At 35.3% G+C, this 16,148-nt stretch overlaps 1 protein-coding gene across 1 annotated transcript in view; it reads right to left on the reverse strand.

Annotated features, from left to right (window-relative positions):
- The window catches only part of CDH8 (cadherin 8), a 135,775-nt gene that overhangs the window by 45,860 nt on the left and 73,767 nt on the right, over positions 1-16,148 (reverse strand). The window contains exons 6-9 of the mRNA XM_065733133.1: positions 11,382-11,549; positions 7,516-7,703; positions 4,835-5,088; positions 1,251-1,387 (exon numbers count right to left, since the gene is read on the reverse strand). Coding sequence (XP_065589205.1) covers positions 1,251-1,387; positions 4,835-5,088; positions 7,516-7,703; positions 11,382-11,549 — 747 coding nt within the window. The remainder of the gene's footprint in view (positions 1-1,250; positions 1,388-4,834; positions 5,089-7,515; positions 7,704-11,381; positions 11,550-16,148) is intronic.

Here is a 16,148-nt window from a genome sequence, read left to right on the forward strand (position 1 = left end):
GACATTAGGAGGAAGTTTTTCACTCAGAGGGTGGTGATGCCCAGGAACAGGTTGCCCAGGGTGGCTGTGGATGCCCTATTCCTGGAGGCATTCAAGGCCAGGCTGGATGTGGCTGTGGGCAGGCTGCTCCAGAGGTTGGCCACCCAGCCCATGGAAGGGGGTTGGAATTCGATGATCTCTGAGGTCCTTTTCAACCCAGGCATTGTATGATTCTATGATTCAGTATGGGCCAAGTAAGCACCTTTTATTCTCCCATTTATTATTCATGTGTTCATAGGTACAGCACCGTGATACTGAGCACTACAAGTTTTGGATCATAATACTATATTCTCTAAAAAGATACTCTGGGGGAAAAAAAAGCATTAACATCATCTTGTTTTCTACATGCAAGAATTAACAGCATAATTCATCAAGCTCTGAAGACAAATATTCTTACAAAAATGTGTTAAGTGTACATGTACTTGTGGGAATTTTGCATATATATAATAGATTGCTGAACAGATACTTCAGAAGAAATGTTTTCTTAGTTTAACTTCCAGACAGATGACAGATTTACTTCCAGGATCTGTTTTTTGATGCAGTATGACTGTCAAATGTATAGTCCAAAATACAGAGCTAATATTAGTAATAAATTAAGTTGGCTTATCAAATGCTGCCAACAGCACAAATTAATCAGGAACTCTCCTTGATTACAAATCTCAGGCACATATTCCTAGGCAGAGTGACTCTCCTGGCTCATGCCCTGGCTTGTGCACACTGTTCAGTCTCAGTAATACCTGTTCTTGTCTACAGCCATATATGAGTACATTTAGTCATAGACATCAAAGAGAGCTACTTCCATTCAACATTATCCATGTGCTTAATCATTTATTGTATTGAAAAAAAATATTTTTCAGGGTGAAGAACCTCTGGGTTGAGACTACACTCTGCTTCCACAGCAGCAAAGCTTTATTTCTTCTGTCTTATAATAACTCACTGTGATGTTTTTTTTTCTTCATTTACCCAATAAAACCTCTACAAATGTCATCACGCATCTCTTCAAAGTCTACATACTTTATTCACTGAAAGAAATGCAGTTTTGAAAAAGTAAAAGAAATGGAACATCAGCAGAAATTGTTTTCTCTGACAAAAAATGAAGTACTTAAAATATCAGTGTTTCACTTTTTCTGTTATGTACTGTTTTCAGTCCATACGATCTGAGAATTAATGATAATAAAACCAACAGAACTTCAGTAAACAGAAATACTTACTGGTTTCGGTAGCTACAATCGTTATATTGTGCCACATATTTGTTTCTCTGTCCAGTGGTGTTGCCAAAGTTATTTTTCCATCTTCTGCATTAATGTTGAACTGTCTCTCAAGGTCAGTATGACGATCAATGGAAAACCTGCAAAATAGACATCCTTGTAATCTACTTAATGAAGTTAATGAATCCATACAATCACAAGACATTTTATGGAGCCCCCTGAGATCTGCAGTTTTATAGCCAAATGGATTGAGAAGCTCAATAGAATAATAATTTATAAGACAATATGACAAACTGAGACTAAAAAGAATATTAACTATTGTCCAAGGAGTGATTAGCCGTATGGAACCAGTATGAAGGTCAGAAAGTGCCCTCAGGTTCACCAGGTAACATCTTTGAAAAACAGTGCTGATCAAGAGTTAATTACATCTTCCATCACATTTATTAGACAGTTTCTATGACATTTCACAGTAACTGCTGATAATTTCAAGTGTAATGTATTAAGCACACAAAAATGGTGGTTATTTTTAAAAAGGGTGAATAATATTATTTTAATAATAAATTTCAGATTAACAATGCGTGAACTATTCACCACACAAATCGTTCGGTTACAAATCAAGTGGCTCTATGTGCAGAAGTCAGTCCGTGAATCACTGCTTATCCACAGAATACTTCAAATGCCGAAGGAGTGATTGTTTTATAGATTGACATCACTGATCTGTAGGAAAACAAGTTTCATCTGACAAGTAGTCAGTTTGCAAATGTACATTTCCAGGTAAATTATGCAGCTGCAACAGACCCATCTTGACAAGAGGAAGGAGCTGCTGTAGATTACTCCAACAGTGCTTTAAGGGGACAGCGAATTAAAGCTCCAGGAAAGCTTTCATTTTTATCATTTTCAGAGTGTGATTGTATTAGTGCATTATTTGTAAAAATAATACAGATCACAAAATTAAGCCTTCAAAATTGTTTTTAATAGGAAAAGTACAAAGTAGGAGAGTTTATCATTAAACTATTGATATGGTTCAATAAAGATTGACATCAAGTGGTATGTATTACAGAACCTAACAGCATGCACTGACAATTTTGCATCTGTTCTGCACTGTACCTGGGCATAGTACGGTGAGTCTGGATCCAGTAGCAGTTTGGATTACATTACATAGTGGTCAGAAAAGAGACTCAGACTGTCAGATTCTCGTGACACTTCTTTTGGCAAGTAAGCTGCTAAACTTAGTGATAGAAGAGCAGTACTTTGCCACAAAATCTACGGCAGTTTTCTGAAAATCAGTTATGCCACTCTGATATATTTTATAATACTTTAAAATAAAGTTATAATTCTGAATTTCCTTAATATGCCACAATAAACACATCTTGGTTAACTGAATCTCGCTGCAGCCTGACACCATTGATTTCAATACACAGTGTGTTAAGAGCTGATTTTAAAACTGAGGAACATCTTTTTTATTAAAAAGAAACACACAAATAAATAAATAATCAGTCAGGTATTAGGATTATATTTAGAACAAAACATAAAGCTGCATTCAGATGCTTGTGCAATGCTTTTGGTCAATATATGACTCACTTTAAAAAATTAGTTCAGAGTTATAGTGTAAATGTTTAAAGATAATGTTCATTACCAAGGCAGAATCACATTAGTAAGATGTGATGGGTCTTAAGAATGAAACTCTCTGTTTAACCAGGAAGTGTGGTTTGCTACACATTGAAGTTTTCTGTATTTAATCTCTCAGAAGAACAACTTTTACTCATAAAAATTAGGTGCATCATAACAAAGTATGATAAAAAATATGAAGTCCAATTTCAAGTGTAAGTTCCTAAAGCTAGGCACACACTTATTTGGACATTCAAGTAAACTGATTTTCTAGTGAACTTCACGCATTCGGTACTCAGCGGTTTAATACGAACTGTACTATCCTCAGCAGTTCAGAAATCAGGTCACTTATGTGGAGGAAAAAAGCTGCAGGTGCCTAACCTTAGGCAATCGTATTTGAAGATGTACCTTAACCTTACTTTAATGTCAACTTAGTTCCCATTTAAGTATTACAAGTGAAAACTGTGATACTAATAAAGTTAGTACAAAATATCTTACAGACTTATATGTTTAAACTTACAGGTCTAAAATTTTATTCAAGAAAATTAGAGAAAGACAGCAATCAAGATGATTATTTTGAAGATGTCATTACTTAAAATTAATCTTTTTGCAGTTTATGTGAGGCAGCAGAAATGACTGTCACAGCTCTGGTAGCAAACTTCTCTGGAATTCTTACATTCCATCAAAGAAATAAAACATAAAACGCTTATATGCTGTTTAGTTGACCTGGGCTTGACATAAATCCCACTGCAATAAGACACTTTTTCTCAAAGAAGCAATGCCTCTTTAAAGCTCCACTCACAGTCTTTTTGCCGTTCGTTTTCTGAAGTTACAAAAGTGTGAGCAGAAGGTCTGTGAGTTTGTTACACTGCACTTCATCTCGTCTGAACAGTATTTATTCACATTGCAAAAACAGCATTCAAAAGGAAACATTTGTAGCATCAGTTACACGGGTTTACAAGACTACAGAGAGCTAAAACCCTCTCCCAATTCTAATTTTATAAATACCTGAAACAAAATAATAAAAACTGCCCAGTCATAAGCACGGGAAAACTAATAATGCAGTTGTAGTTTCCTTTTCATGGTAATGGTATTATAACTCTTTTTAATGGAAGTGCATTGTCAGATCTATAAGCTAAACATTCAATGTACGCTTCTCTAAAAATGAGAAAAGAATATCTTGGGAAATAATATCTGCTTTGAAATTGCCATAAAAGCCGCACAAGTTATTGAGAAGTTTTAGTTCGTGTGCGGATCTGGTATGGCAATTCTAGGAACAACCCCAAAGTGTTTTAACAGAAGACTCAAAGTGCCTCTGAGTCCTTCCACACTATTCATACTGCTGTTAGGAGTTGGGTTGGTCTACCTATCAGTGTTTAATCACGACTGTTAGTTAATGACAGGCACACAGAACACGACACTTAGTGACAGATAAACGGCTGCACCGTTAGGGAGGCAGAAAATATCGAATGTAGGTTTTTAAGGACTGCTGTGAATTAAGAAAATGATCCACTACTGCCAAAGATGAAATCTCTTCCAATATGAATGGAGAAAACTGCCACAGTGAAGCTTATCTCTCCACAGAGAAAGCCACTGAAAGGCAGTGATTTATAGGAGGGCAGAGACAGTATAGGAGGAACGATTATTACTCATGCTTTTTGCTATGCACCTGGATCAAGTTTTATCCAAGATAATTTACTATAGATAAGAAGACCATGGTTATAAAATAACAATAGAAACATGAAATAAATACTACTGGAATCAATAGATTTGTATGCTAATAGATAATCATCTTTCAAGCCTTATTACACAATAAGCCAGAATTTATCAGCCTTACTAAACCACAGCAAAGCTCTACAAGTTGCTCACTTTATAGAAAGAAAACAGAGGGAGAACAGCCTCATGCATACGGTGTTTGGAAAAATATACTTAGTATTCTACCAGCATTTTTTTGTATGAGAACTTTAGAGCAGCACTACCTTATAGGACTGGAAGACACATCAGGGTCATGGGCTGTCACCTGGCCAATCACGGAGTTAATAGCAGCATTTTCATGCACTTCCAGTAGGTATGTAGGTGATGAAAAGACTGGTGGCTCATCAGCATCCTCTACTACAATTTTTACTGTTGCTGTATCCTTGAAAGGTCCTCCACTGATGAAGCGAGGATCAATATGGATGTTGGCTGCTTCTACCTTCAGAGTATAGGATTTTTTGGTCTCAAAGTCCAGGGGCTGTTAAGAATGACAAAGATAAATGTGTTTTACTAATGGCTGTAGAAAAAGAGCAAATTAATATAACGCTGATGGATGAAAGTTATGTGCATTTAAGCACATTCAGTGAGTCTTAATGCAAGCACTTCCACTACCAGAAATCCAACCTGCAAATTTTCTAGGCATATATTGATATATGTTTATTAACCAGCCTCAAAGAAAACAATACCGTTTTCTTGCTTTTCACAATGAATTTACCACAATGCTTTCTTTCATGAATTCTTTCATGAATTTTACCACTACAGTTTCATGTGAGATAAACAGAGCAAATTTGTTGGTGATGACGTGACTTGCATAATAATCATGCATTTAATCATTGCTTTGTTAGTTGGAGGTAAGAAAATATTGTATAAAAGATATTATCTCCATGAGGAATAAATATTTAATTATTTCCAGAACTACACGAGAAATGCAAATATCCAGCAGTTATTATTTGTTGGACATGAGAGGCATTAGATGGCAAAACTTAGAGCTAATCATCTAAGAATGTACTTCAGTATTACTGCACTTCAGATAACTCTGCATTTCTGTTTAGAGGGGTAAATGAGGCAGACGTCTCTCAGGAATTTCTTCCAACTGTACCAATTCTTATTTCTGGTTTTTTGTTTTTTTTTTCAGAGGGAGAAGCACAAAACTGATTGCTTTGTTCTACCAATATACCTGCCATGTCATCAATGTTTTTACTATTTTACAGCTGCATATTAAAACACAGAAGATGAAAACACAGTGGATTTAAAGAAACGAAATACCAAATAAAAAACAAATCTGCAACAGTTCTGAATTATAGAATTTTTCATTATAGGAGATCCAAGTTTTTATCTTGAAGCACATCAGTATATTCACTATATAATTCTCTTGTGTCTCACAATGATTCAAGTTTCAAAGATGCAAATTGCCAAGCACTGGAAAGATATTAAGATTTGCATTACAATGTCCCAGGGATAGAAAGAAAAAGACATAGAAACTCTGAATCTGCAATGCAAATACCAGCAAGAACACAAATAGGAAAAGTAAATCTCTTTCTGTCAAAGCATTAAATGTGTGTACTTTTGCATTTTGTTGATTTTTTTTTTTCAGGTATGAATCAAGGTCTAATGGGATCTGCTCTTTCTCACAAACTCTAGTAAACATTAGAAAACCATACTTCTTTATCAGGTCTTAAATTAGCAAGCTTTAATAACTGGTTTATAAGTCAGCATATTCACATTGTGCCAGTCATAGCTCCTGTAATTTCATTTCATATGCTTTATAGAAATGACAGCACCCCAATACACTCAGCCATTCTTAATCAGACTACCATATTTACTCAATTTTACTTCCAAAATTTACTCTGAATTGCCTGAAGCCCACATATCTGTGCTGGTGAATGGTAACCTACATTCATCAACTACTGTAGTAGAACCAGAATGATTATTGTTGTCAAAATGAACATATAAAACAACATTATGATAGAGACTTAGTATGAAATAAAGCCGAGAGAGCTGGGGCAAAAGGCTAATTGCATTAGTTTACAAAGGAGGCCACAACATACAGTAAATAACAGTAAGGAAGAACAGGGATGTATATCATAATTTACTCTTTAGGGAAAGAGATCTAAATTTAGATAAATATACAGCATTTTATTATTATTCTGGAGCGCTAACCTCCTCACTGAGAAACAGGAAATATGAACTTCTGACAGCCATTCTGTCTGACCCCTTTAATCACAGGTAAAACTTGAATATTAATTAACATTTATGAATATAATTGGGTGCCCCTTTGGTTCTGTGCACACAAATACCACATCTTGCATACACCAAGACTGTGTAGGCATAGAAAAGGAAACAGATGTAGCTTTTCCTTGGGACCAAATTTGGCAGTTCTCATGTTAAACTTGATAAGGTGAACTGAAATCACTATTCCTCGAGCAAATAAGAGTTCAACAAGACAAAAGTTGGAAAACAGCCTATTATATCTCAGGCAATTTAAAGAATAAGGTATGATATTTTCTCTAAGCAGTATTTGTCCAGTGATACAGTAAGTGAAATAGGTGAGAGAAGTCTTTGTTGAGTATTCATCTAAGACTTTATGAGAATTTACATCACCAACAAAGCAAATTCTGACCTATTCTTCCCCTTCAGAACCACAGAAGTAAAACAGTATCATTTGAGCCCATGAAGCAGTGGCTGTACTCAGGAAGCACGAAGCACATTAACAAGCGTCCAGAACAGAAATACTGCCGTGGAAATCTTCCCAACTGCCACCTAAATGGGACATCTCTGATGGACATCACTTGTACACCCCTACTTCTACCAGTTTGGTTTGACATCTCATTCATAGATAAGAGAACTCTTGGAAATCCAGCATGTTCCCACAGTCTTAGAATAAACCTTTATTTAAGAGATTTACCTTTCTCACTCTAATAATGCCATCCTGAGTTTGGCCATCTGTAGTGATCTCAAATATATCCATTCCATCTCCTTCAATAATATCATAGGATGATTTAGCATTTTCTCCAATATCCAGGTCATTTGCCTTCACCCTTCCTATGGGTTCACCAAGAGCAACATCTTCCATTACTGAGAAGTGATACAGACCTTAAGAACAAGAGGAAAAGACTAAACATTACATCTCATTCCAGTATCTCTTGTGTGCTCTTCATTTGTTTATACTTCCCAATACAAACTCCTGAGATGTGCAACTGATACAAATCATATTTACAGGAGTTATTTACTGAAAGCAGCAAAATGTGTTTCTTTCATAGGAATATTCACAAGAATGATCTGGTTTTGGGTTTAACCACTCTCCACCTCACTTCTGTAGTATAAACTACTCAACAAATTTTCAATGAAGCGCGCCAACTTGATACTGTAAATGAAATAATAACATCTCATTCTGTTCAGTATAGCACTTAACTATATGTAGATTTTGACTAAAACCTGATAGAACTGTTATTCAATAGGTTATTCACCTGCTATTCAAATACTCAACATTTTTTTTTTTGCAGCCCTTGCTTCAACCCATCTGACTTCAGATGGTGTTTCAAAAAGCGTATTTCAATGTTCTACTATCTTATTTTAGGTAAGCTGTTTACTAAAAGAAAAATCTAAATACATCTCCCAGTTCTTAACAATACTCTGAAAACAGTAGACACATGAATGTTTTACATTAAAGTTTTACAGAATGCCTTTTGTTTGTTTGTTTGTTTGTTTTTTGTTCTTTTTTTTAACTTTTAGTAATTTACTATTATTAATGTAATGGTTAATATACAGTCTAACGAACTACAGTGATACTTAGTAGCTAAATTAGTCAAAAAAGAACTCAAGTTTAGGAGTTAAGACTGTTAAGAACAATAATGATACTCTTTGAAGCTTGACTCGTTATTTTCTTCACAGAAATTTTAATAAATCCTGTAATATGCAACTATAAGTTTTCTGAAACCAAAATTTTCCAGCATTTTTGAGGAAACTGTTTGAGGGCAGATTACCAGAGCAGCAGTAGAAAGTAGGAAATAAACCATAAGGAATGCATAAATCAATATATTAGCTTTATGTATAGTCTTTTCTAAAGTGATTACCTTTTCATTTTACTTTCTATGCTATTCTATGGAGACCCTCAGAATTCTTCCAGAATGTTCCCAATGGCTCACCAACAGCAAGCTGTTAAAGCAGCCCCAGTACAGAAAGTGCCTTCAAAGATTAAATAAGGTATTCGTAACTTATCTGCTGCCCATGATTTGTGGCTTAACTCTCCAGACAGCTGGTTGCATTTTTGGTTGATTTTTTTTTCTCAGATTTATTAATATAGCTTACAAAGTACTGTAAAAGTATTATTATGATGCAGGTGATTCTTTTGCATAAATTGTTCTCAGGTATTATGAAATGTCCTGTCAAGAAACCATAGTTCGGAGCTGACCAAAAATACACACTATACATCTCTGAAAAGTTTTGGTGAAAACCAAAAAACTCACTGCCGTGTGAACGGCAGTGCACAGTTCTTCTCAGTATAATCTATGGTAAACTGCCAGGTTAAAAACTTCAACGACTTATAAAATGCCTCTAAAGTGATTTTAGAGAGATCATAGAAGTAGTGAAAGTTCATCTTTTTCATTTCTAAAACCCAGGAGGCTAACACTCTTTGAAATCTAACCATAAATATACATTTCTGTCCTGCCTGGAAACAATAAACCTATAAAACACACTACTTTCTGAGTTCATTACAATTTATTGTGAAAGCTGCATGTATTACATCTTATGAATTTCTATTTCATTCTGGTTAGGCTCTATTGTAAGTTTGAGCCTTTTTATTTTCCTTTTCAGGCAAATGCAAACTGTGCTGTAACAGTGTAAAAAATGTTACAGACTCGATCAGCTCTTCTATAAGGTTACGGACATGACTGTACCGCCCGGTAGCACGCCTGGAAGACTCAGTTTTAAAAGGCAGAATTTGTAATAGGACCTAGTTATAACATTTACTATGGCACACTCACATTAAATGCATCATATACATATTATAAAGCTATAGTACATGCATATTTTTTCTAACGAAGTTGTACAACCATCAGCGTCACAACAGAGTTGTTATTCCCAGGTGGCAGTTAGAATTCTGTGCTGCAATCCACTTAACTATAACAGCTTCGAAGACTGAAGTTCACTCTTTCTTGAAGGAAAACTAATCTACATTTTCCACACAGAAAGTATATTTCAGGGGTTTGTGATGCAGTTTTCCTCATCCTATCCAGTCAACATGTCACTATATTCAAACTGTAGAACAGGTATGAGTAAACTGCACAGGGAAAATACAGCTTCATCTCCACATGCATTCACTCCTGTACTTCTCAGTGAGCCCTTCAGCAGATGTACCAGTTAGCATCACTTCTGTTGCTGACTTTCTGATCAGCTTTTGTCAAACTTGCTGGCAAAGGCTCCTTGGCAAAGAACATTCTGATACAAACACAAAAACCAGACAAGATGGCAGAAGTAGATCCATAGTCACAGTTTGAGTTACTGTACATCGCAGGTGTAAAAGAAATGTCCCTCTGCATTCTGATGATATGGTTCAGCCAGGAATCTCATCTATAGATGCATACATTATTAGGGGACTTTCCATCATGTGTTGAAAAACGCCACTCCACAAGTTCTAGCCATGCATTCTCAAAGTAAAAAACACATGCATTCATCTTTTATAATGAGAAAACCATTTGCTGTGCATAGAGCTGTTATCTGTTAAAATACACTTCAATAACTTTTTTTTTTAATTTTTTGCAAATAGCCTTTACCTCTGCTTATTTACTTTATAATGCTTTTCTGTACGTATATATATATTCTGTGCTTTTTATGGGGTTCATGTTCATCACATGCTGAGTAATGAGAAAAGCCCGTTTCTCTCTTTGTGTCTTCAGAACACCACAAAAGTGGACTTCAGCTTACATACTTACAGAAAAGAAATAATTATTTATAAGGTGCATAAGTACCTTCTTAGAAAAATATGCTTCTAGAAAAGTAAAAAATATGCAAAGTCGGGACTTGAATGCTATCCTAACCCAATATGGACTCTTAATATAAGTTTTTTTCAGAACAAACTGGATAAAAAGGTAAGTTTCTGTTAGTGTGTTAGATTGTACCTGTTCCAAACAAAATCAATCCAGTTATTATGCTCTTTACTTTTTTTTTTTCTTATTTCTTTTTGTCTTCATCTTTGAAATAGTCTACAAAGCTTGTAGAGAATCTCAGCAGGATGCCAAATCATTTTAACCTAGCCCAGCAAGATATCTATTGGAACCACAGTAGGAAATATGGATTTTGAATTAAAGATCAACAATTATCTTGTCTCAGACTTATTTTGTTTTCTCCACTGTTACCTAATTAGTCAAGGCTTTACTTCTTTTTATCAGTTACATATGTCTTTTACTGGTAGTGTCTCTTGCATGAGATGGAAGTACATATAAAAGCTATCAAAACTGCACTGAAAGGAAAAAACACCTTAAAAAAAAAGAAAAAAAGAAAAAATACTCAAGCCCTCCTTTTGTGTGCATGTATGAGAGATAACAAGGAAGACAGAGGACTGTATACACAGTAATAGGCATAATCCCATCCTTCCTAAAGTAATTAATCAGATAAAGGACTATTAATCTTTGTCTGGTAGCAGCTACATATTTTTAAATTACATTACAAACCCAGAAAATATGATGATTAAAAAAAATCTAGATTAACAATTACAAAAAGAGCGATATAACTTTCATATAAAAGAGAATGCATACACATAATGGCACTTACTCTGTGCAAACTTAGGAGGATTGTCATTAACATCAGTGAGTGTAATTGTCACTGTCGTAGTTCCAGAAAGTCCACCCATATGTCCTCCCATGTCCTTTGCTTGGATAACCACAAAGTATTCCTCTTTGGCTTCTCTGTCCATGTTGGGAAGAGCTGTTTTAATTATAGCTAGAATAAAGATGGGAAGAAGATCATCAGCTCCAGATCCAAATTTAGTTTTGCAGGTAATTTTATATATATAGGTAAAATTTGATATAAAAACAGTACTGCTAAAGGTCCAGTTAATTTGCCTTTAGTTTCAAGGACAAAGACAAAAATTCAAATTTTTCAAAACAGTATATAAGCATTTGCTTACTCCGATTTGATTAAAAAGGCAAGGAAATTGCAGTCAAAACTGAGAAATATTCATACTTGAGATACTTAGTTTTTCTTTACAAATTCTTTGGTTACTTTCTTATCCTCCACGGAAATCAATCATTTTCCCATAGAAATAAAAATTTAGGAATAATAATGACGCACCCGGCAAATAACCTCACTGTTTTAAATGAGTGTGTTAATGCGGGCTATCAGAGTTTGGTCTGCATTAAACATTTTCCTTAGTAGACCTGAAAAATTATTTCAATTAGTTTTGTATTAAGCCTATTATTACTTTTTTCCATTCTTATTTTTAGGCAGACACTTTCCCTATTTTTATGTTATGCTTAAAAATACCCCAAAAACAACAACAAAATAAAACACAATAATTAACAAAGCCAGACCTACACAGGACTTATAAAAAAGATGCCACATTTATTATTCTTCATTTTACTCTAAGACTCAAGTTTACTATTTCTATGAAATGATCACTTTGCCTAGGTGTGTGTTTTGTCATTTAATCGTAATACTCTATATCCCTTGTCTACAGTATGAAAGATCAAAGAAAGATTAAAACACCTTGAAAAGTATCTATATCAGAGTTCTAGTATGTAACGTTTAAAGAATAAAACTTGAAATTCCTTCTCACTGAAGATACTAACATAATCTGTAATTTCAATATTCCCATCTACTGTCTTAGCCATAAATCATTTAGTAGAGGCTGAGTAAATATAAAGTCAAGTTTCAGTATCATACATAATAAAGAGAAAAAAATAAATGAACTCTTTTGTTTATTATAGCTGAAAATGAATATTTTTAAACATTGAATATATCCAAATTATACAGGTTGACTATTATTGCTGAACTTTCTGTGTTCAGTATCTACAAAACTGATGTCAGCAGAAGAAAAGTTGCATCAGTATCTCTTATCAAGCAACATTACAAACAGAAGAAGGCTCCATTCTCACCTAAATAAGAAACATGATCAAGACAAAGTCAGATAAAGACAGTTATCCATAGAGGATCTCAATGATAGCAACTGTGTTTCTATTTATTTAGTTATTTATTCACCCATTCTCAGGCTGAGCTCACAAGAAATACTGAAATTTTCACTCTATTTTTAGAAAACAATTCCACTCACTAAGTACTAATAGGCATACAGCACATAGAACAGTAACTCATCGATCATTCAACCTGTTCTTCTTCAACCCAGAAACATATTGAGAATGAAAACATTATCATTTTCAGCATTCCGTGATGGATAAAAATGATATGTGTCCATCAGGAGTGTAGTTTAAAAGTGAGATAAGAGAATCACTAAAAAAACTAATGTAAGGCAGGTAGACGATGTTAGAAAATTGTATTTAGAAAAGTTATCAATGGCTTACTGTCAAAATGGATAGATGGATGAAGTGGTTCATAGGGTTTGTTCTACTTCTAGCATCATTCTATTCTTTCTGAATGATGGAAGATAGGAAAAACTCATCAAGTCTTTCAGATGACACAAAGCTGGGAGTAGTTGCAAGCACAGGAAGAGCAGGATTAGAGTTCAAAGTAATTCTGACAGATTGGCAAGTCTAAAGAAGTAGGGTGCAACTCAGTTTGGCAAGTAAAAAGTATTTTATGTGGGTGAAACAATTAACTTCACAATTACAATAGAGCAGATGACTCAAGGGAAAGAAAAGAATTTGGTGTCAAAAAGTGAATATGAATCAACTGCAATTTGTTGTAAAGAATGTTCGAACTTTTTCTGATGGTATATAATCTAGAATGTAATATGCAAGAACTGTGGAACAATCCTTCCATTCTGCTTACATCTGTAAGCCTACAGCTGGAACAGCATGTCTGGTTTTGCTGTGCTCCCCTTCTGTATTGCAACTGATAAGCAGTGTCCAAGTCTATGAGAAAAAAACTTGTCTGCGTCTTCTGGGGAATTATGATCATAGGCTCCGCAGTCAAATATGAAAAATTAATGACAGCTACTCTCCTATTCCACTGAGGATAAGGCAGAAAATGATGGACCTAAAAAGTAAATGAAAAACTGGGTTTAAACTGAAGCACAAGAGATTTTACTATAACATTAGGAGAACACTTTCTACCAGAGAAGGCTAAGTAACTACAGATAGAAAGGGCTGCCTGTAGAATTAATAGTATTTCCGTCACTGAAGGTCTTTTAAGAATCTAACAGATAAGTGCATACTGAGAATGAGAAGGACCTGGACATGCTCCAGAAGTGGGCACACAAAAATCTAATGAGGTGTAACAAAGCCAAGTGCAAGGCATTGTAACTGGGTCAAGGCAATCCCAGAAATGAGTACAGACTGGGGGAAGAACTCCTTGAGAGCAGCCCTGCAGAAAAGGGCTTGAGGGTCCTGATGGGTGAAAAGCTGGACAGCAGTGTGCTCTTGCAGCCCAGAAAGCCAAAAATATCCCAGTCTGAATCAACAAGAAGGTGGCTAGGAGGGTGGAACTTGGGAGGCCCCATCTGGAGTACCTCATCCAAACCAGGAGCCTCTAGTACAGGAAAAATGTGAAGCTGTTGGATCAGGTCCAGAGGAGGGCCATGAAGATGACTGAAGGGCTGGAGCACCTCTCCTAGGAAGACAGGCTGAAGGAACTAGGCTTATTCAGCTTGGAGAAGAGAAGGCTCTGGGTCCAGGGAGATCTCACTGAGGCCTTCCAATACTTGAAGGGAGCTTACAAGCAGGACAAACTGACTTTTACAGTCTGACAGTTGATAGGACAAAGGGGAATGGCTTTAAACTAAAAAATAGGAGATTCAGATTAGATGTTAGGAAAAAAAATTTTACTCAGGAGTTGATGAGGATTTGAAACAGGCTGCCTAGAGAGGATGTGGATGCCCCAGCTCTGGAGGAATTAAAGGCCAGGTTGGGTGTGACCCTGGGCAGCCTGATCTGGGGGTCAGCAACTCTGCCCGTAACAGGGAGGTTCAAACCAGATGATGACCCCCTCCCACCTAAGCCATTCTATGATTCCAAGCTATTTCTTCAAATAATGAGAATATCCTCAATATTGGAAGTTCCTTTTTTTTTTCTCACTGACTCGCTTTTCCTAAGCAGCTATTGGTGTCACACTGCTCAATAGCAAATAAAACAGCTGCAGAATGGGATTTACTTTTACAGTGATCCTAAATACACACACTGAGCAATTCACACAATCTGCCTCACAACTTGAATCAGTTAAAATGCTCCCCTGTGGACTACTTTCAAGAAACTATTTGGGGGAATATACACCGTCTCACACTGAAAAAGATCAGGGGAAAAGAAGCAATGTTACAGAGGCTGTAGCTGACGAAGAGGAAAAGAAGCAAGAACAACAGGAAAAGGGATCTGTTCCCAACTTTTCAATTTCCTCTTCTGTTTTTAAGGATCTCTTTATGATAACACTAAAAAAAGTGCACATAGTAATAATTGAGAATATGGAATAAGTCCAAGCAAGCACTATGCAAAATTGGAATCTGACCCTGAAAGTTTTTCTTAAGAAACTCATTCATCTCATGTGTTTTGATGAAGCCTTCCTGCTATTTCAACTAGCATGCTTTGGAACTTTCCCTTCTCCACTTTGGAAGAGCTAAGTAATTGCTTTGATCTGCCTTCCATGCTAAGAACTTCATGGAATTTCTTATTAAATATAACAGCCATTTAGGACCAAAACTTCTGCAAAATCAATCTTGTGATTTCTTCAGAGAGCCACGAGATGTATTCTTTGTTCTCCCTTGAAACACACTGACTTCAGATATTTTAGCAGCCTATAAAAAATATTCACTTTGAGACCTCTGGAAAACCCTCACTATAATTCCTAAGAAATGAATAGATCACTACTAAGTTTCTTGAAATTTAAAGAAATAGATTCCTTTGAGGATGTCATACAGGCATACTTCTATTTTAAAATTCAATTTACCCTTCAAATAAATCATAATCTTTTAAATAAAAATTATCATTAAATATTCACATTTCTTACTAAGTTTTAATGCCTCTAGGACTTTTATTCTAAGAAGACAAGAAAAATATCTGTATACTCTATGTAAGGTGGTTAACTTCATAGAAAAATTATTAATTACTGGAGTATCTGAACTACCTTCAGACAGAGATGTATTTAAAATCAAAGCCATTAGCCACAGTAAAAATAGTGACTAGGTGAGGAATTGATTGCTACATTATACAATTCCATGTGGAGTGATTCTGTGACATTTTAAAAATTATTTTTAAGAGAGAAGCTAACAGTGTGCATAATTTATTAAAATGTTTACTTTTTAAAATTGTATGGGGAAGGTAGCACCATCTGTCTCTCTGTTAAACAAAGAGATGAAGGTCGAATATCGTTCTATTAAGCCTCTAGCTTCTTGTGTAACCTACGAACTATTTTATCTTCTTTTTCAGCTCACATAACCTC

The sequence above is a fragment of the Cyrtonyx montezumae genome, unplaced genomic scaffold (assembly GCF_038088225.1).
Source record: "Cyrtonyx montezumae isolate F1298 unplaced genomic scaffold, pur_monq_1.0 scaffold_17, whole genome shotgun sequence".
Lineage (NCBI taxonomy): Eukaryota > Metazoa > Chordata > Aves > Galliformes > Odontophoridae > Cyrtonyx > Cyrtonyx montezumae.